The sequence below is a fragment of the Ranitomeya imitator genome, chromosome 1 (genome assembly GCF_032444005.1).
Source record: "Ranitomeya imitator isolate aRanImi1 chromosome 1, aRanImi1.pri, whole genome shotgun sequence".
Taxonomy (NCBI): Eukaryota; Metazoa; Chordata; class Amphibia; order Anura; family Dendrobatidae; genus Ranitomeya; species Ranitomeya imitator.
Genome location: NC_091282.1, coordinates 1057972637 through 1057999147, shown reverse-complemented (window position 1 = coordinate 1057999147; position 26511 = coordinate 1057972637). Strand labels below are relative to the sequence as shown.

The 26511-nt window shown below is 44.3% G+C and overlaps 1 protein-coding gene across 5 annotated transcripts in view; it reads right to left on the bottom strand.

Annotated features, from left to right (window-relative positions):
* FNIP2 (folliculin interacting protein 2) overlaps positions 1–26511 on the bottom strand; it is a 162403-nt gene that overhangs the window by 58882 nt on the left and 77010 nt on the right. For 2 of the 5 annotated variants that reach the window (XM_069744138.1, XM_069744140.1), the window contains exons 1-2: positions 17630–17935; positions 16181–16307 (exon numbers count right to left, since the gene is read on the bottom strand). In XM_069744138.1, coding sequence (XP_069600239.1) covers positions 16181–16307; positions 17630–17802 — 300 coding nt within the window. In that variant the 5' untranslated portion in view covers positions 17803–17935. Of the gene's footprint in view, positions 1–16180; positions 16308–17629; positions 18126–26511 lie in introns of those variants that run through there. The other 3 variants (XM_069744142.1, XM_069744139.1, XM_069744141.1) reach the window with 2 other exon arrangements.

The following is a 26511-nucleotide window of genomic DNA, read 5'->3' as shown; positions in this document are numbered from 1 at the left end:
TCAACCCCTTTAGCGATAAGTATGGTGGTATTAATATTTTGTATGCTGGAAATATTTGGTTATGGTTTGTTGGTATGTGTCTAATCTTTAAATAATTATAATGCCAAAATAATATTTAATCTTATTTAGCAATATTATTGGTATTAGTAATATTGGTATTGTATTACTGTGGATGCAGGAAAGCAAGATTTACTATAAGACCAATATTACTAATATATTATTGATCTTATATAGACCTCCGGGTCCGACCATTGCCTTTATTGAGCAGTTCTCCACCTGGTTCCTTCACTTTCTCTCTGCTGACATTCCCACCATCATCATGGGTGACTTCAACATCCCCATTGACACCCACCAGTCAGCATCCTCCAAATTTCTGTCCCATACTTCATCTTTTGGACTTACTCAGTGGTCCTCCTCAACCACCCACACAGACGGACATACATTAGACCTAGTCTTCACCAGTCTCTCCTCTCTATCTAACTTCACCACCTCCCCTTTCCCTCTATCCGACCACCATCTGCTCACTTTCTCATCCCTGTCCTCCTCACTGGTCACCCATGTCCAGCAACATGTGCACCCCCGAAGAAACCTCGCACACCTAGACACCCACATGCTCTCAGACTATCCTACAACTGGCATCCATGACAGACACTGCCACTAGTTTCTACAATAGCACTCTTGAATCAGCCATCGACTTGGTCGCCCCGCTCATGCATAGCAGAGTGCGACGAATCAATAGACAACCCTGGCACAATAACATCACTAAAAAGCTTCAGCAAGTACCCAGAATTGCAGAAAGGCATTGGAAGAAAATGCATTTGCAAGATGACTTCACTGCAGTCAAAGAAGCAACACTCGTATTCAAATCAGCTCTCACCTCTGCTAAACAGGCCTATTTCACATCCCTCATTTCTTCTTTATCCCACAACTCCAAACAGTTGTTCAACACAACTCCCTCCTCCACCCACCACTGCCTCCTCAGAGTTCCCCAATCTCTGCCGAGAACTTTACCTCGCTCTTCAAAAATAAGATTGACAGCAGACTTGCCTTGTTTAGTCTAACTACCACAACCACTTTGTATACCAGACCAATGCCTTAACCCCATAACTTCCCCCTCCAAAAATCACTGAAAGAGAGCTTCCTCATCTCTCCAAATCACACCTCACTATTTGTGCGCTTGACCCCATCCCATCCCATCCCCTCCCCAACCTCACCACCACACTAATCCCATCCCTAACCCACCTCTTCAATCTATCACTAACTTCTGGTACCTTCCCCTCGGCTTTCAAACATGGCACAATCACACCTATCATCAAAAAACCATCCCTTGATCCGAGTGCTACGCACAGCTATCGCCCCATATCTTTGCTCCCATTTGCTTCAAAACTCCTTGAGCAGCACATCCATGCTGAACTTTCCTCTCACTTTGCATCCAACTCTCTTCGACAACATCTGCTATCTGGCTTCTGTCCCCACCATTCCACTGAGACTGCTCTGACCAAAGTTACTAATTACTTACTTACAGTCAGAGCTAACAGACAATTCTCTACACTACTCCTTCTAGACTTGTCCTCTGCCTTTGACACAGTTGACCACTGCCTCCTACTACAGATCTTCTCTTCCTTTGGTGTCAAAGACTTGCCCTATCTTGGATCTCTTCATACCTTACCAACTACACATTTAGCGTCTCCTTCTCCCATACTATCTCTTTATATCCTCCCTCTCTGTTGGTGTCCCTCAAGGCTCTGACCTAGGACCCCTTCTCTTAATCTATACCCTTGGCCTGGGACAACTCAAAGTCCTATGGCTTCCAGTACCATCAATATGCTGACGATACTCAGACCTACCTCTCTGGCCCAGATGTCACCTCTCTGCTCTCCAGAATCCAAGAGTGTCTATCAGCCATATCCTACTTCTCTCGCTTCCTCAAGCTCAATGTGGACAAATCTGAACTCATTAGCTTTCCTCCATCATACATATCTTCCCTACCTGATCTATGAAAATAAATGAAATCACACTTTCCCCTGTCCCAGAAATCAGCTGCCTTGGAGTAACCCTTGACTCTGCCCTGTCCTTCAAACCGCACGTCCAAGCTCTCGCCACCTCCTGTCGCCTCCAACTCAAAAATATTCCCAGAATCCATCCTTTCCTCAACCCTCACTCTACCAAACTGATTGTGCATGCCCTAATCCTATACAATGTAAGCCCGCAAGGGCAGGGTCCTCTTCCCTCAGTACCAGTCTGTCATTGTTAGTTTTTTTTACTGTAAGTGATATTTGTATTTTGATGTAACCGGGTCCTCTTCCCTCTGTACCAGTCTGTCATTGTTAGTTTTTTTTACTGTAAGTGATATTTGTATTTTGATGTAACCCCGTGTCATGTACAGCACCATGGAATTAATGGTGCTATATAAATAATAATAATAATAAATAATTTAATAATTAATAATATATTAATAATAAATTATTATATTATTAATAAATCTTGCTTTACAGCATATAGCGAATATAATTACTATGAGACAAATATTAGTGATACCGGTATATCCCCATCTGGTGCTCAGGGGAACGGACAGCATGGGCCTGAGTGATGTCAAATGCCAGGCCTGAATGAGTCCCAGTCCGTCCCTGGTAGGACCAGTCTGGTAACACCCAGATCACACTGGAAGCTCCTGAGACTGGGATTTCTAGCTGTATTTCCATCACATAGAGACTCAGCTTTAAGATCTAAAGCCTGAAAGTGGAGAGTCATTTTAACATGTGTGTCACAAAATATTTACAATGCTCTGTAGAAAGTCCCTGAGCAAACACCTGCTATCTGGTCTATGCAGTAGGCTATTAAATGTACACGCAGCAGTCATGTGCGGACAATACAGGGACAGGCAAAAACAAAACCATTAAACGTGTCCTCGCTCCAGAGCAGTGTCCGTACTGACTGCAAAATACATTAACCCACTTCTCATATCAATCTGCAAACAATCACATAACACTGTACATCTGCTGCACCTGAAGCTAGAAAAAGTCAAGTGGAGAACGAACACTGGCAGGTTCACATTTGCGTTTAAAACGCAAACGCAGGTGGTGAAAAAACGCATGTAAACGCATACAAACGCTGCGTTTTTTAGACGCATGCGGTTAAAAAAACGCAGCGTTTTTACGCGTTTACATGCGTTTTTCCTGCGTTTGCGTTTTTGGTACGCATGATGAGAAATTTCACAAAAGAAAAATCAAGATCCAGACACCGCCAATGGGACTACAGAGGGCGTGTGACATGACTGTGGACCAAAATATGGAAAAATTGTAGCTCTCAAAATGTGGCAACGCAAAAAATATTTTTTGGAATAAAAAGGGTCTTTAGTGACAGCTGCCAATCATAAAAATCAACTAGAAAACCCACTATAAATAGAAATGGCTAGGGTTAGGGTTAGGATCCCTAGGGTTAGGGTTTGGATCACTAGGGTTAGGGTTAGGGTTTGGATCACTAGGGTTAGGGTTTGGATCCGTAGGGTTAGGGTTTGGATCCCTAGGGCAGAGGTGTCAAACTGCATTCCTCGAGGGCCGCAAACAGGTCATGTTTTCAGTATTTCCTTGTATTGCACAAGGTGCTGGAATCATTCTGTGCAGGTGATTAAATTATCACCTGTGCAATACAAGGAAACCCTGAAAACATGACCTGTTTGCGGCCCTCGAGGAATGCAGTTTGACACCTCTGCCCTAGGGTTAGGGTTTAGATCCCTTTATCACCTTGATGGTGGGGGGTGGCTTATCAGTGTGTAGACTTGTTTTTCTCTATGGAAACGCATGCGTTAAAAAACGCAACCAAACGCATGCGTTTACATAGACAGCAATACGTTTTTTTTGCGGCAAAAAAACGCCTCTAGAAATGACTACATATTGCATTTCCGCAACAAAACGCAAGCATAGAAGTGACGCATGCGTCGTAAAACGCATACAAAAAAACGCATGCGTTTTTAATGTTAATTACAGGAAAAAAAACGCATGCGTTTTTATGCGTTAAAACGCAGCGGCAAAAAACGCAAATGTGAAACCAGCCTTACTTATATAACTAACACGCAAAGGAAATGTGACGCTAGAAAAATCAGAAATGTTCCCCTCAGAATCTGTACCCCTCCTCAGTAGGCTGAATCTACTGCTGGGGTACATTCAACTAAGCAGCAATACCAGGCTCTGCGCCTACAGACAACAGTGGCTTTTTGCTTTATATAACGTATTATAGGATATGAAAACAAAAATTAAAATACACAAATTAAGTTACAAACATTGTGTTCTATGTCCACTACATGTTTCATCAGCCACATTGCCTAGAAGTATAGCATGTATAGGCGAAGATGGAAGACTCCAATGGATAACACTTGTCACCTTCATTTAGCATCAGCAGGGGAGAAAAGCCTACAGGCAGCCGACAGTTTGCTCACTGCTTTGCATCCTCCGCTGCTGCCTCCATTGTACACATCAGATACAGCTTGCCATAGTCCCCACATATAGTGCCAGTCAGTAATTGTAATATGAATGAATGTCTGGAATTAATCTATATTATCCTACAGCTCAGTTTTACAGTAGAAACAAAAAAACAAAAAACAAAAAAAAGTTTAACAAACATTTCAGTGAGGTGACCTATAAGCACAGATCATTTTAGAGCATCATTGATTCCATGGTACTTTGTGCGCAACACCTATGTAGATTCCAGTCCACATTAAGTTTTAGGAAACCAGAGTATATGGCTGACAGACACTCTGGGATTCTGGACCGTAGAGGAGAGGTGACATCTGGCCCAGATGTCACCTCTCTACTGTCCAGAATCCCAGAAATGTAGATCAGAGTGGTATTGAAAGCGATGAGACAGTTGCCAAAGGCCAAAAAAGTATAGATTGAGCGTATTAGGGGTCCCAGCGAAGAGCTTTGTGCACAGAGGGCAGGATGAGGAGATAGCATACCAGTGCAAGACGCCAAGTGTGCAATTAGAAAGCTATGAGGGGATTCAGGAGAGGGCAAGGTTTGACACCAAGGAAAGGGAGGATTTATAGCAGGTGGGAGTGGTAGACTGGCTAAGGCAGAGAACAGATCTAGAAAAAGTATAGAGAATAGACTATTGGCTTTGGCAGTAAGTATTTAGTACATTTGGTTTGGGCAGTTTTAGTGGCGTGGTGGGGACAGAAGCCAGATTTTAGGCCATCAAAGAGTGAGTTAGATGAGAGGCTCAGCATGGACATGCGGTCCTAGGCGAACGGAAGCAGCAATATGGGATGAAAGCTGGATGTAGAGGTAGGGCCGAGCGATGGTTTCTTCAGGATAGGCGTGATCGTGGCAGATTTAAAAAGCAGAAGGGAAGGTACTGGATCGCCCCCAGACACAGGGCCACGAGTTCTCGGTACCGGGCCTCTCTGGTTCGGTTCTGAGGCTGTCACGGTGGCTAGACCCGGTCCGCGACCCTGCTAAGGGGCGTCCAATAAAGGTGGTGCAGTCTGTCAGGGGTTCGTGACGCCACCTGTGGTGTTCGGTCAGGGTGACCGACGTTGCTGTGGGGTCCGCTGGGGTGATGGAATGGCAGCTGGATGGTATACCTTCCCATAGGTGAAGTATGCCCCTAGGGCTTCCCAGTACGGTGGATGGTGATGGTGTGAGGTGCAGTCAATAACGAGGACACAGGGTTGCAGTCTCTTTACTGCAGACTTCAGGATCCTCAATCCAGAGCACGTTTAACAGGGCTATCAGAGACCGGCCGCTCCGATGGGCACTTCCAGAGTTTCCTTCGCAGATGGAAATCGTTGCCTACCACTAGCGCCTGTGTGTTGTGGTGCTACCCTGCTGAGCATTCGGAATAGTCCTCACAACTGCTGTTCTCGTTCGTCGTTCTCTACAGCTCTCTCTCTCTTTAGTTCCAGATGTTGCTAGTTTCTCGTCCCCCAGTATGTTATGGCTAGGACGCACCCATATGACGGGAAGGCCTGGAGGTCTTCCGGGACCCTAGAGACGCCCCTCTCCCACTGTTGCCCCTATGTCATCTTAGGAAATTTAAGGTAGACAGCCAACCTATAATTAACGGTCCTGCAGAGTTTGAAGTAAGGCCTAGAGTCAGTTACTCCCGCGGTGTTCCGGCCACTCGCCTCAGTAGGATGTTGCCTCGGTCTCACGGCACGACTCCTACTGGTACTCCTTTGTGCTTGATCTCGTTTACACTGTTCCACAATATCCTTCCCTTCGTGTCTCTTTCTTAGGATACCGGCGCAAGGTTGTGCAGGCGCGGTTCTGTAACGTTCTGTTCGCTAGGCACCTGCCAAGTTCCCACGCCTGACAGGGACCCCCCTGTGCCTTCTCCCTGCAACACCCCCTGCCACGGGATGTTGCCTGAATCCAACCCAGTCAGCTTCTGACTAACTTCCTCCCCGACCCCTAGTTTTACCAGTGTGAGGAGTGGCCCAATAAATAAAGCCTTTTGCTCCCCCTAGTGGCCGGAGTGTGAAGTGTAAAGTGTTCTGGTGATACCTGGTCAGGAGAACTCCTTCAGTGCCATCAGACGTACCATCACTCCCCTTAGTAGCAGGGTGTCATACTGCAACGACCAGATCTCTGGGGCGCTGCAGTACCAGAAGTTAAAGATAGGTTATACACATGGGTCTGAGCTGGGATAGGTGTGGTGGTGAGGTTAGGGGAGGAAGTGGCATGGGTCAAGTGCAATTTGGAGAAAAGATGAACAAGCTCTCAGTGTCCGTGATTGTGGGGAGGAAGGTTATACATAGGTGTAGTGGCGATTGAGCAGAAAAGACTTGCCTTGCTTAGTTAACCTTATTTTTGAAGTGAGCAGCAAAGTCTTCTATAAAGAGGAGGGAGGTCGGAAAGGACTGTGGTGGGCCAAGGAGGTAGTTGAAAGTGTTGAGATGAAGCAATTTGTGATACCTTCTGACAGGACTCCCTCCCTGGCCATGAATGTTCACCAGGAGCACCTCAGTTTATTAACCAATATGGATCAGTCACAACACTGCCCTCAATTCTTGTATTAATGTGCCTACTATTAATGCCCAATAATAAGTCTCATGTGCCTAATGAATTCTGAGAATTCCTCATTTACAATGGACAGGGTTGGTGTATAGTCTGCAGGTCTAAATACTACAGACCTGGCTACCCATACAACCTTCTCATTGTGGATGAAAGTCAGTGACACAGGCGTGAATATTAAAACGGCCTGACCCATTTGTGCTCACAAGCAGATGATCAGTCAGACATTGCATGCACAGCTACTTGGCAGCAGTTCAGGGATCATGTGATGCTCTTAGGCACAGTGCACACACCCGCATTAATCACTTCGGTGTTAGGTCACACAGCTCAATGTGAGCAAGGGGAAACTAACATTTCACAGCTGCACTACCATCTCCTACAGCATTACAGGGGTACAAACTGAACTGTTTAACCCCCTAATGACGGGCCTTTTTTTTTTTTTTTTTTTTTTAAATCTGAAGTGCAACTTTATGTAGTAACTAGATGGTGGCCAGATTCTAAAGCATCGGGTATTTTAGAATATGCAAGTAGTTTATTTATGGACGCCCCCCCCTTGCTGAATGCAGGGGGGGGGTCGCATGATAACACAGCCTCTCCTTCCCCCCCCCCTTTTTCTTTTCAATAGTATGGATACGTGTTAGAAAAAAGTGATGGTATTCAAAGGGTTAAGTTATGTTCCTTTGGTAAGCTGTGCCAGGCACGAGCAGGTTCAAACCAGTTTTTTCTGGTAGTGTTTCCCGCACTTTTTGCGCAATTTGATTGGTTTAAGCAAAACGTGCGGGAGGGATTTTATGTATATAAATCAGCTGTTTTAACGGCTCCTTGTCAGTCACCGGAAGAAGATCAAAGATCCCTCCCTCCCTCCCTGAAGTTATGTTTTTATTATCTTTATTCGTCGTGTCGTTTATTTGTGGGAAAGTCGCCCGTTGATTTCGTGTGGATTGGGTTATGTGTGAAGATTTAAGCCAATTTAATAAATCTCAATGGTTATGATCAATTCTTGGATTAAAATAAAAATTATATGTAACCCAAAATAAACGCTACGGCCATTTTATTTCCAACCAAAATTCTTGTGTCATGTGTTTTTATTGGGGATGTTGTTATGGGGCTTGTGTTCCCATGAAGATTTAAGAATAATGCAACGAATACACAGGATTTTCCAGGTAAAATATATACATTATCAGTGAAGCGGTGTTTAACCCCTTAGTGACAGAGCCAATTTGGTACTTAATGACCGGGCCAATTTTTGCAATTCTGACCACTGTCACTTTATGAGGTTATAACTCTGGAACGCTTCAACGGATCCCGCTGATTCGGAGATTGTTTTTTCGTGACATATTGTACTTCATGTTAGTGGTAACATTTCTTCGATATTACTTGCGATTATTTATGAAAAAAACGGAAATATGGCGAAAATTTTTAAAATTTTGCAGTTTTCAAACTTTGTATTTTTATGCCCTTAAATCAGAGAGATATGTCATAAAAAATAGTTAATAAATAACATTTCCCACATGTCTACTTTACATCAGCACAATTTTGGAAACAAAATTTTTTTTTGTTAGGGAGTTATAAGGGTTAAAAGTTGACCAGCAATTTCTCATTTTTACAACACCATTTTTTTTTAGGGACCACATCACATTTGAAGTCATTTTGAGGGGTCTATATGATAGAAAATAATGAAGTGTGACACCATTCTAAAAACTACACCCCTCAAGGTTCTCAAAACCACATTCAAGAAGTTTATTAACCCTTTACGTGCTTCACAGGAACTGAAACAATGTGGAAGGAAAAAATGAACATTTAACTTTTTTTTGCAAACATCTTAATTCAGAACCATTTTTTTTATTTTCACAAGTGTAAAAACAGAAATATAACCATAAATTTTGTTATGCAATTTCTCCTGAATACGCCAATACCCCATATGTGGGGGTAAACCACTGTTAGGGCGCACCGCAGAACTTAGAAGTGAAGGAGCGCCGTTTGACTTTTTCAATGCAGAATTGGCTGGAATTGAGATCGGACGCCATGTCACGTTTAGAGAGCCCCTGATGTGCCTAAACAGTGGAAACTCCCCACAAGTGACACCATTTTGGAAACTAGACCCCTTAAGGAACTTATCTAGATGTGTGGCGAGCACTTTGAACCCCCATGTGCTTCACAGAAGTTTATAACGTAGAGCCGTGAAAAAAAAAAAATTGCATTTTTTCTACAAAAATGATCTTTTTGCCCACAAATTTTTATTTTCACAAGGGTAACAGGAGAAATTAGACCACAAAAGTTGTTGTGCAATTTCTCCTGAGTACGTCGATACCCAATATGTGGGGGTAAACCACTGTTTGGGCGCACCGCAGAGCTTGGAAGAGAAAGAGTGCCGTTTTACTTTTTCAATGTAGAATTGGCTGGAATTGAGATCGGACGCCATGTCGCGTTTGGAGAGCCCCTGATGTGCCTAAACAGTAGAAATCCCCCACAAGTGACCCCATTTTGGAAACTAGACCCCCCATGGAACTTATCTAGATGTGTGGTGAGAACCTTGAATGCCCAAGTGCTTCACAGAAGTTTATAATGCAGAGCCGTGAAAATAAAAAATATTTTTTTTTTCCACAAAAAATATTTTTTAGCCACCAAATTTTTATTTTCACAAGGGTAACAAGAGAAACTGGACCCCAAAAGTTGTTGTCCAATTTGTCCTGAGTATGCTGGTACCCCATATGTGGGGGTAAACCACTGTTTGGGCGCACGGCAGAGCTCGGAAGGAAGGAGCGCCGTTTTGGAATGCAGACTGATAGAATGGTCTGCGGGTATTATGTTGCATTTGCAGAGCCCCTGATGTACCTAACCAGTAGAAACCCTCCACAAGTGACCCCATTTTGGAAACTAGACCCCCCAAGGAACTTATCTAGATGTGTGGTGAGAACTTTGAATGCCCAAGTGCTTCACAGAAGTTTAGAATGCAGAGTCGTGAAAATAAAAAATATTTTTTTTTCACAAAAAAGATTTTGTAGCCCCCAAGTTTTTATTTTCACAAGGGTAACAAGAGAAATTGGACCCCAGAAGTTGTTGTCCAATTTATCCCGAGTACGCTGATGCCCCATATGTGGGGGTAACCCACTGTTTGGGCGCACGGCAGAGCTCAGAAGGGAGGGAGCACCATTTGACTTTTTGAGCGCAAAATTGGCTGTCGTGTTTGGAGACCCCCTGATGTACCTAAACAGTGGAAACCCCCCAATTCTAGCTCCAACCCTAACCCCAACACACCCCTAACCCTAATCCCAACCTCATCCATAATCCTAATCACTAACCCTAACCATAATCACAACCCTTACCCCAAGTCAACCCTAACCATAACCCTAATCAAAACCCTAAATCCAACACACCCCTAATCCTAATCTCAACCCTAACCTCAAACCTAACCCTAATCCCAATACACCCCTAATCACAACCCTAACCTTAACCCTAATCCCAAACCTAACCCTAATCCCAAGCGTAACCCTAATGCCAACCCTAACCCTAATACGAACCCTAATCCAAACCCTAACCCTAATCCCAGCTCTAACCCTAACTTTAGCCCCAACCCTAACCCTAGCCCTAGGGCTACTTTCACACTTGCGTCGTTTGGCATTCCGTCGCAATCCGTCGTTTTGGACAAGAAACGGATCCTGCAAATGTGCCCGCAGGATGCGTTTTTTGCCCATAGACTTGTATTGCCGACGGATCGTGACGGATGGCCACACGTCGTGTACTGGATCAGTTGTGTTTTGGCGGAGCGTCGGCACAAAAAACGTTCAATGAAACGTTTTTTTTGTACGTCGCATCCGCCATTTCTGACCGCGCATGCGTGGCCGTAACTCCGCCCCCTCCTCCCCAGGACATAGATTGGGCAGCGGATGTGTTGAAAAACTACAGCTGCTGCCCACGTTGTGCACAATTTTCACAACGTGCGTCGGTATGTCGGGCCGACGCATTGCGACGGCCCCGTACCGACGTAAGTGTGAAAGAAGCCTAACCCTAAGTTTAGCCCCAACCCTAACCCTAAATTTAGCCCCAACCCTAGCCCTACCCCTAACCTAACCCTACCCCTAACCTAACCCTACCCCTAACCTAACCCTACCCCTAACCTAACCCTACCCCTAACCTAACCCTACCCCTAACCTAACCCTACCCCTAACCCTAACCTAACCCTACCCCTAACCTAACCCTACCCCTAACCTAACCCTACCCCTACCCCTAATTTTAGCCCCAACTGCTGTTCTCCTGCCGGCCGGCAGATGGAGACAGATGGCGGGCGCACTGGGCATGCGTCCGCCATGTTCTGCTGCCGGCGGCCAGGAGGAGCAGCAAGAGGATCCAGGGACCTAGGTGAGTATGCTAGGGTCCCCGAATCCCCCTATTTCTCTGTCCTCTGATGTGCGATCACATCAGAGGACAGAGAATTACACTTTACTTTTTTTTTTTTTTTTTGCGGTCGCCGGTAAACAGTTAATTACCGGCGATCGCAAAACAGGGGTCGGTAATACCGACCCCGATCGTGCTCTTTGGGGTCTCGGCTACCCCCGGCAGCCGAGACCCCAAAGATTCTCCCGGTGCCGGCCGGCGGGCGCACTGCGCATGCGCCCGCCATTTTGAAGATGGCGGCGCCCACCGGGAGACACGAGGAGCATCGGGGGAGCTAGGTGAGTATTGGGGGGCCACCTGGGACCCCTTTTCTCTGTCCTCCGATGTGCGATCACATCGGAGGACAGAGAAATTAAAAAGAGATCGCTTTTTTTTTTTTTTTTTTTGCGATCGCCGGTAAACGGTTAATTACCGGCGATCGCAAATGCGGGGTGGGTTAAAAAAACCCCAAATCATGTTCTCTGGGGTCTCGGCTACCCTCGGCAGCCGAGACCCCGGAGAAAATCGGCCTCTGGGGGGCGCTATGGACTTTTTCCACAGCGCCGTTAATTAACGGCGCTGTGGTTTAAGTACCCTTAGCGGCCGCCGTTAAAAGGCGTATCGGCGGTCGCTAAGGGGTTAAATCCCACGCAAATATCACGGATTGGTCGCGGCCGGCCGGGCGTGACCAATCAGCGCAGCGGGGTAGTGACGGAGCCAAATTTTTGAAATCTGACCAGTGTCACTTTATGTGGTAATAACTCTGCAACCCTTCAACAAATCCCAGTGATTTTGAGATTGTTTTTTCACAACACATTATACTATATGATAATGGTAAATTTAGGTCAATATGTTTTGTGTTTATTTATAAAAAATATAAAATATTTGAGCAGAATGTTAAAAAATTAGCAATTTTCTAAATTTGAATGATTACCCCTTTAATCCAGATTGTCATACCACAGCAAACCATTAATAAATAACATTTCCCACATGTCTGCTTTACATCAGGACCATTTGTAAAATGTTATTTTATTTTGTTAGCATTTTAGGAGGTTTAAAAATGTAGCAGCAATTTTTCATTTTTTTCAAGGAGATTTACAAAATTATTTTTTTTTTTAGGGACTTATCCTTGTTTGAAGTGACTTTAGGGGTCTCATATTGGGAAACCCCCAAACGTGATACCATTTTAAAAATAGCACCTCCTGACATACTGAAAACTGCAGACAGGTAGTTTATTAACCCTTCAGGTGCTTTACAGGAATTAATGCAAAGTGGTATGACAAATGAAAATATGTATTTTTACCACCTAAATGTCTCTAACTTCTGAACAGATTACTATAGCAGTCAGACTCTAAGGCCACTGTTTGGTCATGAATTGCCATGGCAAACATCAGGACCACAAAATCATGATCTGAGGGCACCAATTTGGATAAAGAGGAAGCCCCTACACTCTGTTAACCATTTATAATGATGTAGTCACTATTGACAGCAGCATCTAAGGGGTTAAACAGATTTGGATGGGGCAAACAGTGATCGTGGCTGATACAGAAAGTTGTCAGCTATAGTGGACAGCTGACAGCTGCTGGATTGTCATCTGTGTGGGGAGGCTGTTCTCTTATATCTCAGGTCATTAAGGGGTTAAATCTCGAGCCAATATCGCTGATTGATTAGTCGTGGCCGGCCGCGACCAATCAGCGAAGCGTGCTTCAAATCCCGTGCCAATTCGCGACCGGACTGCGCCTGTTGCTGCCAGCTGCCTGCGACCAATCAGCAACGTGGGATTTCCGTTACAGACAAACAGACAGAATTAGACGATTATATAGTAGACTAGATGGTGGCCCGATTCTAACGCATCGGGTATTCTATAATAAATATGTATGTATGTATGTATGTATGTATGTATGTATGTATGTATGTATGTATATAGCAGAGGCCACGTAGTATATAGAAAATACTACGTGGCCTGTGCTATATACTATGTGGCTGCTATATACATACATATTGTAGAATACCCGATGCGTTAATACAGGCCACGCAGTATATAACACAGCCCACATACTATATAATACAACCCACGAAGTATATAGCAGCCACGCAGTATATAACACAGGGCACGTAGTATATAGCACAGCCCACGGAGTATATAACACAGCCCATGTAGTATATAGCAGCCACGCGGTATTTAACACTGCCCACGCAGTATTTAGCAGTGTGGGTACCAAATCCCTGTTAAAAAAAATTAAAATAAAAAAAAATAGTTATATACTCACCCCCTGGGATCCAGCGAAACTCTGGCGATGCGCGCACGGCTGCCGCGATCTTCTGTTCCCAGGATGCATTGCGAAATTACCCAGATGACTTCGCGGTCTCGCGAGACCACTAAGTCTTCTGGGTAATTTTGCAATGCATCTCTGGGAACGGAAGATGGCGGCCGGCACGAGTGCATCGTTGGACGACGGAAGGTGAGAATAGCAGGTTTTTTTTATTATTATTTTTAACATTACATCTTTTTACTATTGATGCTGCATAGGCAGCATCAATAGTAAAAAGGTTGGGGACACACAGGGTTAATAGCAGCGGTAACAGAGTGCGGTACCCGCAGCCCGTTACTGCTGGCATTAACCCTGTGTGAGCGGTGACTGGAGGGGATTATGGAGCGGGTGCCGGGCACTGACTGCAGGGGAGTAGGGGAGGGACTAATCGGACTGTGCCCGTCACTGATTGGTCGCGGCAGCCATGACAGGCAGCTGGCGAGACCAATCAGCGACTTGGAAACCATGACGGACAGAGGCCGCGACTAATGAATATCCGTGACAGACAGAAAGACGGAAGTGACCCTAAGACAATTATACAGTAGATACTCGATGTGTTAAAATCGGGCCACCATCTAGTATTCATATAAATATTGGAGCCTATATTTATATTTTAACCCACTGGACACTGCCATTATTTCTCTCCTGTCTTTATTTTAAAGAGTCAAAACTTCATTAGTCATCTATTGGTGTATGACAGCTTGTTTTCTACAGGATGACTTATTGTTTTCAAAGACACCATTTATTTATTTTACCATATGATTAAGTTTCGAAGTGACTTTGGGGTGCTATATATTGGTAGCTCATTAAGCCATTAGGTGCTTTTCAGAAGTTAATGCAAAGTGGCATGACCACAATCAAAGTTTATTTTTTAACCAAAATTTAGATAACTTCTGAAAAAGGTGCCTATAGCAGGCAGACGAAGGCCGTTATTTGGCCGTGAACTGCCATGGCAAATACCAGGACCATTGATGAAGATCTCAGGGTGCAAATTGGGTTAAAGAGGGAGCCCCCACACTGTTAACCATTTAGATGCTCTAGTCCAGTGTTCCCCCAACTCCGGTCCTCAAGAGCCACCAACAGGTCATGTTTTCAGGATTTCCTTAGTATTGCACAGGTGATAATTGCATCACCTAGACCAGGGGTGTCAAACTGCATTCCTCGAGGGCCTCAAACCATGCGTGTTTTCAAGATTTCCTTAGCATTGCACAAGGTGCTGGAATCATTCTCTGCAGGTGATTAAATTATCACCTGTGCAATGCAAGGAAATCCTGAAAACATGACCTGTTTGCAGCCCTCGAGGAATGCAGTTTGACACCCCTGACCTAGACAGGCAAGCATTCAATCACATGTGTAACACTAAGGAAATCCCAAAAACATGACCTGTTGGTGGCTCTTGAAGACCGGAGTTGGGGGAACACTGCCCTAGTCACTATTGACAGCAGCATCATGGACATACTGATCGTGGCCAGTTCAGCAAGTTGTCAGTTATAGGATTGTCACCCGTCTCAGGATGCTAGTCTCATATTGCAGGTCAGAAAAAAAAAAAAAAGGGGGACTTACCATATTTTGTCTTTGCTGTAGTGGGCATCAACTCAGGGTACGTGCACTGCGGACTTTGCTAATCATGCAATTATAAACTGGACAGTCAGAACTGCAGTATAAAGCATGTTGGAGAAAACCACAAAGACGTGAGTGCAAAAACAACAACAACAACAAAGTACCGTATTTGGCCTTGTTGCCATCACAATATGACCCCATTCACCTGCATTACACAATGTGACCTGTGTTCACAGCAAGATTGCTATGTAACTCCAGAACAGCCATAGGTTAGATTGGAAAAAAAGCATTTAGACAGCACCTGGGACCCTGCCATGAAGTGATCTAGTAATGGCGCCAAAACTAAAAGGCAGTCGACTGCAAGGAGGAAATCTAAGTAGCCAGCATTAACATTTGTGATGACTAAAGTGATGACCATACATCAATAGTTTAGACTTAAAAATCGTATTTCCACACAATCATTTTGTGACATATTGATGAGGTATACCCAAACTGCCCATGGACCCAGAACCCCAGTAACCTGGAGAAGGACCATTTTCCCTTTGACAGATTATAAATAGTAATGAGCGAATATACTCGTTACTCGAGATTTCGAGCATGCTCGGGTGTCCTCCAAGTATTTTTTAGTGCTCTGAGATTTAGTTTTTTTCGCCGCAGCTGAATGATTTACATCTGTTAGACAGTTTGATTACATGTGGGGATTCCCTAGCAACAAGGCAACCCCCACATGTACTTATGGCTAACAGATGTAAATCATTCAGCTGCTGCGAAAAAAAAGGAAATCTCACAGCACTAAAAAATACTCAGAGGACACCTGAGCGTGCTCTGGAAATCTCGAGTAACGAGTATATTCGCTCATCACTAATTATAAACGTGGCCAATGGCAGAAAAAAAAAAAAAAGGAAAAAGCAAAAGCCTCACCTGTGGGTTTTCATCTTTTACTTCACGTACAGCTTTGGAGTCAAACAGGACTTGTCTGCCGCGTCTTTCACAGTCCTGGTACACAATCAGACGAATGCAGTTCAAGTCAAACTCTGTACAAGGCCAGCTGGAAATGGAAAACATGGAGTTTAGTCAGCCAGACGGGACTGTCACTTCATACATGCTCACTAGTGTAGTGTTGGCTCCATACAGGCAGCAATTATTACACGGAATATTTCCTGTCACTGCCCCTCCTGAACAGTCCACTAGTTAAAATGAGAAAAAAACAACGCACCATATGACAGAGTCCAGGTGATTGTAGTTCCACACGTGCTTATGGCTTTTCCATACATACTAGCGGCAGGGTGAATGAGTGACCAGCCTTCAGTTATACTACTTGACTGCAGTTATGAGGAGCGGGAATCCACAGGACCCTCATTTTGGCATTCCCATTGATCAGACATTTATCATTATCACAGATGGGTGAAGAATAAATTCTTCCAATACAAGAACGGTCTGTGTTCCATAGCGGTGTGACACTGGCCTAACAGAGGCTTACAATTATCATACAATGTTCAATGACACCAAAGGAAGTATTTGGGGAAATATTTTGGAGGACTTTCTTGCTTTAATCAGTTATAAAGATTATTGATAGTTACATTTTACCCTATAAAAGGATCATTTGTGTGTTTTAATCAGCCCTTACGTTTTTCTGATGTCATGGTGTGTGGCTTTATCCCACTGTAAAAGACCAGAGAACTGTGCCAGGCATGCTGTGATGGTGTGATGCCCCGCACAGGCTCCTCCGGTCCAACCCAGTCCCTAATCTAGCTACAACCTTCTGTCCGCAGAAGGGCCATACACCTGATATAGTGATGCATCATCCCCTTCTGTTAGGTCACAAGCGCTGGGAACTTTTGGATCTCACGAATAAAGAATATTTAAACATAAAAGGGTGAAGACATGTGCGGCTCCCACAAACTGGTTATGGTATTGACTACTATATTAGAAAGTGGTCAGTGCAAGAGCTCTGTGCACCCTGCATGATCACTGCTGCCTACAGATGTATTCTGGCCGGAGTGGGGTGGAGCGGCCAACTCCGCAGGTAAGGTGCCCATAGACCGAGGACAGAAGTGGCTGATCATGCAGGGGGTAGTATGTATACGCCACATTATAAGCTGCGGCCTTCCTGCATGACCTTTAGACTACATGGACCCAGCTGGCTGTGTACGGAGCTTGTTCTGCCCCACAAGCCTCCCTAAGTGAGCAGAATGGTGCATATATGCAATAATATAGCACTGATGAGGCTTTTCTGACCAACCGAACACAAGTTTTTTTGGCAAGAGCAAATGACATAAAAATAAAATAAAACCTACAATTACTATCTGCCTTATTATTATACAGCGCAAGATACATCCCTGACAATTGCAAAAATTGGGGAATATTTACCTTGACTGTGTGCAATCAGTGTCATAGTTAGTCGCTTGTCTCGTATGTTTCCCTTTGGCCATCTCAGAGTATTTGCACCTGTCGGCGAGCAGACAGCGTGCGATCCACCTGTTTCTTAGGGTTTTTGAGCAGCACCCAGGTTGGGCACTGGTTATCTGGGTGCCACCACACATTCCTGTGGCTGAAGAGCCGAGGAGGAAGAAAAAAAAAAAGTGGGAAGAATCTTACAATATATATCCCATTAATTCAGAAGCAAATCCACCTTCAGAACAAGGAGACAGGCATGGAGATCCAGGGCTGACAAGAGGGGCACTCCTTCCCAGGTGCAGGCTGGTGCGTGCAGATAACATGCTGACAGGTAGGACTCGCTGCTTTCCACATCTATAGTACATGACCATACATCACACTATGTGCTAGTCACAAGACCCAGACATATGTCTGGCAGAAGGCCGGGCTTCAGTGCAGTGCACACCCTCTGCAGGAAGAGGAGAATGACACTGGGCAGCCAGCTGGAGGACTGTCATGTGAGAAGTAGTCATCATGTGGCAATGGCAGGGATTAGCATCTATACCTGCAGTCTGGATAATGGCTCCATCAGAGATCGCTGCAAAAGTAAATAATGCTGGGACTGGAAATTCTCATCAAGTTTGTTTCCCTAAAAGTAAAGCTAGAAGAGGATCATATACATGGATCGTGCACAGCTGCAAATTCCACAAAGCGTGCAGTTGTCGATCCCATCAATGAATTGAAAAAAAAAAAAAAAAACCAACAAGTTAAATCCCCAGCATAGGGTCACGCAACGTTCAGGTGGATCCACTTCAAAATCTACCTGAATTGGCACCAGAGGGGGAGGACCACTGGTAGCCAATAAATGTCCAAAAAAATAAAAAAATAAAAAAAAGCATTGAGTTTGTCCTCTAGGAAAAGACACTGGGGTGAATTCATCAAGACTGGCATAGAACATGGCAGCACAACAGTCTTGCTGGAGTGCATGGCATTTCATGAATTTGGCGCCATTGACTGGAGTAGCATTTCTGGCATACAAGGCGCTGGACTTTTTTTTTTTTGAAGAATTTGACAGGTGGCTGTGGGCACAGCTCCACCATTTTAGAGAGCCAATGGAAGATTGTGTGAAAACACCATAGGTAGCACATTTTTAACCAATCCTTCAATACCACTTTTCTGGCACTTTAAAAGCTTTGAAGAATTGGCCCCATTGTGTACAAAGTGTCATTTTGTGGATTTAGAATATGCAAAACCTGAGTGGGATACTGTACTGTATAAGGAAGATTTTCCTGTAAAAAAAAAAAAAAAATCGTGCATAAACGATGAGCGTTTTTGAATATATATATATATTCAAATATATATATTTTTTTTATTTATTTTTTTTTTTTTTAAGCAAAACTGCTAAAAGAACAGACATGCTGCAGATTTGATCCACACAGATCACCTGATACAGAAAATATACGGTAAGCAGCATGTACATGGAATTCATTCCCTTCAGCCTGCTCAGCCTCAGACCTTTGCTCCAGTCATCAGCTGAGAAGGAATACAGTACTTGCAGTGTCCTGTTGCTGTATTGGTCAGGGGTCATGTTGCAGTTTGGTTTTCAGTCAGGGTATGTGCACATGTTGCAGATTTGCCTCTGGAATTTTCTGTGCGGATTCTGCATCTCTTGGCAGAAAACACAGGTGCAGATTTGATGCGTTTTTCTTGCGGATTTTGTGCGGTTTTCCTGCAGATTCTGTGCGTTTTTATCCCCTGAAGATTTGTATAATAGAATGGGTGCAGAAACGCTGCAGTTCCGCACAAAAGTAGTGACATGGTCCTGGTTTGAATCTGCTGCGTTTTCCGTGCAGATTTGTCTGATGAGGGATAGCATTAGTCATGTTGAAACACGTTTATTGTAGATTGGAAAGTGACCATTAGAGGGATTTAGGTCAGAGGTCCATGACAGCAATGGAGTAGACTAGCATAGGTGGCACAATAATGGCTCCACATTTATTTTTTTGCCAGTAAGTAGGAGTCAGTCTGAGGAAATATCTGGTTGCCTCCCCCCTACCATTTACCTATGCATTATGTGTACAGTGCCCGACATCTAAAATGAATTCATGGTTTAAGCCACCCGTTTTATTGGGGTGACCAGCATGAAGATTCCCGGCTGGAAGAAAGGCAGGCCGTGCTGTCAATCAAAAAAAAAGAAAAAAAGAAAAAAAACAGTCTCGTGACAACAGTGGAGTCCAGAGATCAAGAATGGAAACCAAGGTCAGCATCAGTGTTACATATGAATGCAAAGCCTGGTCTGCTCCAAATATTTTGCACATAAGCAAATCTGTGATCTTGATGCCCAAGTCAGGCTGATAAGGGCAACATTGCTGTCAGAGGGCACAGGGTCAGGATGTCCTAGGCCTCTCCCACAGATTTACATTTTGGAGCTTAGTGCATGTGATCTGAGGTGAATAGCACGGCAGCCGCCAAGAGCCAAGTATAGGATCTGCATAGAACCAGTGACACCAGAGCTCCAGCAATAACGTTCTAGTATTACAGATTTCTTAATTAAATAAAGCCTGGGCATTTTTAACAATGTTGGAAATATTTTATTAGTGTTCATTGCTTGTCCAACATGGTGTTGGAGCAGGTCTGTGTGCATCCTGAATGTAATGCAAGGTATAGGGAGTCATGGAACTTAAAGATGCACCGAGCAGCTATTTCAAGGGCAACCTCTCTGACCATTAAAATGGATATTCCCATCTCGAAGATCATATCCAAATATCTAATAGGGGCAATTTGCAAGATCTTTTTTTTTACCATACAATGTTAACAGTAAGAAGAATTTCCCTCCCCCCCCCCCAAAAAAAAAAAAATTGAATTTTCTTCTCCATTAGGAAGCCACACTGATTGTGAATCAATTTCTCCTGCTGTTGTGCAAATGGAACAGACAACAGGTAGAGATGATTGGCAAGTCGCAAACACCTATAAAAGGAGTGGTTCTGCAGGGGATGACCACATACTATTTCTCTGTTCTCATCCTTTTTGGCTGTTTTGGTCACTTATGTATTTTATAATTGCTCTCACCCCTAGACGTTCTATCCAGTAGCAGGAGGCGGCATCTACAACCCACAGAAGTTGCTCAGATAGTGCAGCTCAATGCAAGCTTGTGGCAACAAGGTTAGCTGTGTGTCAGCAGTGTCCAGAGCATGGAGCAGATGCCAGGAGACAGGCCAGTACACCAGGAGGCAAGGAGGGAGCCATAGGAGGGCAACAACCCAGCAGCAGGACTACAACATCCTCCTTTGTGCAAGGAGGAACAGCAGGAGCAGTGCCAGAGTCCTGCAAAATGACCTCCAGCAGGCCATTAACATCCATGTGTCTGCTTAAACTGTCAGAAACAGACTATGAAGGGCAGTATGAGGGCCCAACGTCCACAAGTGGGTGTTGTGCTTACAGAGCGGATTTGACATTGGTGTACTGTGCTCTTCACGGATGAGAGCAGGTTCACAATTAGCACGTTACAATCTGGAGATGCCGTGGAGAACGTGCTGTTGCCTGCAACATCCTCTAGCATGACCGATTTGGCAGTCGGTCAGCAATGGTGTGGGGAGGAGTTTCTTTCAGTGGTACCCGGACTGCCATTAGGTACCAGGATGAGATTCTCAGACCCATTGTGAGACCATATGCAGGTGCCCTGGGTACTGGGTTCCTTCTGATGCAGTTTGTCAACAGTTCCTGCATGATGAAAGCACTGATGCTATGGACTGTCCTTCCCGTTTCCGAGACCAGAATCCCATCTGGGACATGCCTCGTTACATCCACCAATGCCACATTGCACCACAGACTGTCCAGGAGTTGATCCTTCAGGAGAACATCCGCTACCTCATCAGAAGCATGCCCAAGCATTTAAGGGAGATCATACAGGCACATGGAGGCCACACAATACTGAGCATCATTTCATGGTCTTGACGCATTTGCACTGGAGTTAAATCAGCCTGTAAATTTGATTTTCGACTTTGAGTATCATTCCGAAACCAAACCTCCATGGGATATCATTTTTCAATTACATTGATAATTTTTATGTTTTATTGTTCTCAACACATTCAATCAGCGTCCATGTGTGCAATACTTGCGACACAAGTGTGGCAACCTTCTGCCACTTCAGTACCACATGCACGGGAACCTGAGGAGCAGCAGTACAGCAAGCGCTCTTCCCCGATGCCGGAAGTGGAAGATAGCTCTCATACTCATCTGCTCTGCTGGCGATCAGGGGAGAATGATAAGTTATATTCAAGTGATAATGAGAGCAGGTGGCAGCTAATAGGACTATTACTCCAATCAGCCTACACCTGCTGCTGCTACTTACTGTGACAGCAGGTGGCGGCTTATGGAGTATTCATCGCCCTCCGTATGCGCTATAAATAAGTAAATTAAAAAACCTGGCATGGGCTCCCCTGTATTTTCTATAACTAGCCAGGTAAAACTCACAGCAAGGCTAATTAACAACAGAAGAAGGGTTCCTTAGCTGTTTTTTTTTTTTTTTTAATTAAAAAAATGGCATGGCCCTCCATTTTTGACAACCAGCCTTGCTAAAGCTCACAGATGGGGCTGTTATTCTCAGGCTGGTAAGGGGCCATTGATATTGAACACCCCCACCCCTACAAAACCCCCAAAACAACAGCCTGCAGCTGCCCAGAAAAGGCACATCTATTAGTCAGTGATTAGGTCACGGTGAGAAATTCTCACGGGGATTTGCTGTGAACTCACTGAGCTTAATAGCGGTGACCTCATCACCAACTTTCTCCCACGGTGCTGAGGTCACCACAGTTTAGCCCTGCTGGGATCACAGACTCACCTCGATGACGTCAATGCTGGTCAGTGACGCTGCGATCGCAGTAGCTCATTCACCAGTAGTTCTCAGCCTGAAGGGTTGCGTTCTGGCACCATCCAGTTTGAAAAGTATCCCCCAGACATCGATTATGGTGCGGGACAGAACGACAGACATGTGAGGGATTTTTTTTTTTCATCTAAATAAACACAGAATGGGGACCCCTCTATTCTTGATAACCAGCCTTGCTGAAGTTGACAGCTGAGGGCTGCAGCCCCCAGCTGTGAATTTTACCTGGCTGATTATAGAAAATACAGGGGAACCCAAGCCAGATTTTTATTTAGTTATTTTATATTGCAGGCATCAGATGATGAATACTCCCATCAGCCGCTCTTGCAGTCACTTATTGGCGGCAGATGTAGGCTCATGGGAGTAATAGTCCCATCAGCCGTCGCCTGCTCTCATTGTTATCACTTGAATATAACCCTCATCATTCTCCCCTGCATGTGCTGATCGCCAGCAGAGCAGGGGAGAATGATGAGAGCTGTCTTCAGCACCTGGAGCCAGGAAACAGTGCCCACTGTACCAGTGCTTCTCAGGCCCTGGTATGTGGCATACAGATGGCATCCCATTGTGTCATCTGTGTGAGGGATGTTTTGCAGCCCATGCTGCCGGTAAAAAAAAACAGACACTGTACGTGTGAAAACAGACATATGCACAGCAAAATTGATTTCAATGTGTCTAAGGTACGTGTTAAAACTGTCACCACACATACTCGAGACAGGGACGTGTGAAACAGCCCTAAAACAAACAATTCCTGTGTTTTGTTCATTCTGCCACCCAATACTCAGAGTAGAAAGCAATCAAAACGGGTCACGTAGCCCAAAATGGTACCAATAAAAGCAAACTTGTCCCACAAAAAAAAAAAAAAAAAAAAAAAGGGGACCTTCATATGAGCTCTCAAAATAGTAAAAATAGAGCTCTCAAAATATGGAGATGCAAAAAAAAAAAAAAAAAAAAAAATCTGTAATCGCACCGAGCTGATGAACAACGTATTCCAAGTTATACCACATGAGGAACGACAAACAAAACAAATACTTCCCCTGTTTTTTTACTCATTCTGTCACCCAAAGATTGCAGTAAGGCACGGCACATTAATCCCACGCTGAGCGCTTACAACGGGGTTTCCGTGTAAATCTCTGAAATAAGCGATTTAGGCGGAACCCCTGGCAAAAGATTCCCTATAATGAGGCAGACGGAGCCACTGGACACAGTCTGGCCTAGGAGTCGGCGGTATCCATCTTTTTTTTTTTTTTGGGGTGCATAAACGTGCAGTAGGCCAGATTTGTGCATCTCTGAAAAAGGACACAGCGGCCAGACTTTAGTACAGAGTAACTCTTTGGCCTCATAGTTAATGGATTCCTCGAGACCTTCATCTGAATTACATCATTCAGAGATTAAGATGGAAATCCCGCTATAAGTACTCAGTAGAGCAAAGGTTAAACGTGATCCCAAACATTATGTAAAATGTGCCCAACAAAAGCTTCAACTCAATCCACAAAAAACACGAGCCCCACACAGGCCCATCTATGAACAGAAATGTAACGGGCTCCATGTAAGTCCGAGGTCACACTTGCGAGTGTGATGCGAGAAACTCGTGCGAGTCTCTTGCATCAATACGCGGCACGGCCTCCGCCACTCGGGACCGGAGGGTTCAGCTGCTTAGAAATACATGCAGCCACACACTCCGGACCTTATTGCCAGCGGCAGCGTCGGGTATGGACGCGCAAGTTTCTTGCATCACACTCGCAAGTGTGACCCCAGGCTTACTGGTAGTATAAAAGGCTCAAGAAAAGTGCTACGGCTCTTCGCCCCTAAAAGAAATCCAGCGAATGATGCACTACCAAATCCAAATGCCACCCTCCCTTCTAAGCTCCACTGTGTCAAAACCACATTTAGGAAAGAGAAGGAGATCCAGCTCAACGAAATAGTGAAAAATCCATAATTTATTTCACTTAAAATATAGTGAAAGGACAAAACATCAGCATACAAAAAAATTAAAACCAAGGTCAACGCGTTTCCGGTGACTAAGCACCCTTAATCAACTCAACTTGAGTTGATTAAGGGTGCTTAGTCACCGGAAACGCGTTGACCTTGGTTTTAATTTTTTTGTATGCTGATGTTTTGTCCTTTCACTATATTTTAAGTGAAATAAATTATGGATTTTTCACTATTTTGTTGAGCTGGATCTCCTTCTCTTTCCTGTTCGTCCACGCCCTGACACAGCGGTTCCGTGCTCCGAGCTCTTGGGAATGTCGGTATGGTGAGCTGGATTTTGTTTTTTCCTGAAAACCACATTTAGCATGTCTGTAGCGATGACAGCCTGCCTAATTTACGGGTGCATGCCTCCAGAAGCACAAGAATGTACTGGTCACAATAGTAAATTTCCAATTGTCACTCAGCAACAGCCAATGCTGCTTGTTTCTGGAAAACACCCATGGAGTAAGAAAATCAGTACACTTGTATAAATTCCCAAAGAGATATACATTTCCAAAATAGGGTAACTTGAGTGAGGGGGGTGTGCTGCTCTTCTAGCACTCAAGGGCTCTGTATATGAAAGTCATTCTAGGAAAACCAGAGTCCAAGGTGGCAAATCGCGCTCCATCACTCCCCAGTCACGCTGTATGGCCAAGCAGTACTGTATAGCTACTTATGAGGTATTGCCACATTCAGCAGAAATTGTGGAACACACTTTGGTGCCATGTTTAACCACTTCCCCTTGTGAAAATGTAAATTCTGGGGCTAAACAATTTGTGGTAAAAATGTAATTATGTTCTCTGCCCAATAGCATAAAGTTCGGTGACATCTGTGGTGTCAATATGATCACTGCACGCCTAGATTAATTTATTGACAAGTAATTTATAAAATTAGGTCTCATATGGAGGTAAACTTCTGCTGTTCTAGCACCTCAGGGGCTCTGACAGTGGGTCACTGCACACACGAACAGTAAAGTCTGCACTAAATTATGGCGCTCCTTCCCTTCTGTAGTTTTGCACTGTGCCTTAAAGGGAACCTGTCACCTCAAATTGGCAGGATATTAAAATGATTTTTTACCGGTCAGATGGGCGGCGTATCCTCATCATTTGTCCGTCCCAGTTTTCCGCAATATTTTAGTGAATAAGAGTATGCGTGCGCCATAGTTGGTGCGTGCTCCATGCAGACTTCAGTGGCGCACGCGCAGTATGCTTTGCCCTACTGCGAGCAAAGCCGAAAAGCATTACTGCGCATGCGCACTGTGTCCCGGAAGTATTTTGCATGCGCAGTAATGCTTTTCGGCTTTGCCCGCAGTAGGGCAAAGCATACTGCGCATGCGCCACTGAAGACTGCATGGCGCAGGCGCCAACTATGGCGCACGCATACTCTTATTCACTAAAATATTGCGGAAAACAGGGACGGATGGAGTGGTGAAATGAGGATACGCCGCCCATCTGACCGGTAAAAAAATCATTTTAATATCCTGCCAATTTGAGGTGACAGGTTTCCTTTAAAAGTAGCTCCCGATTACAGGTAAAGCTTTGGTGCACTCAGAAGTTGCACGACAAACTGAGGTCCATTTTTTTTCCTACTAGCCCATGCAAACATTGAAAATTTGGGGCCAACATTTTAGCAGTAAAAATGTATTTTTTCAGTCAGTTTATTCATTGTTCTCTTGTCCATTATTAGACAGCACTTATGCATAGCAGCTATGGTACAGTTGGACTTGTAACTATGTTGTAGGTTTATATTCAAGTACATCATTCAAGTGTGTTATTGGAACTTACATCATTGTTGATACATACATCATCTTGACCACCTTCAGTAATAGTCTTACTTTATTTTGTGGCATTACAAAAGTCATTTGGACTCTATGGGCCTTGGGAGGGGCAGCCTCAGGCTTCCTTATAAGCTGTTTGGGTGTTTTCATGTCTAAGTCGTTTTTGACTTTAATTGTTTTTAATAAGTTTGTTGGTTTGTATTCAATAAAAATTATTATTCTTATATTTCTGTCTGGTGATCCCCAATT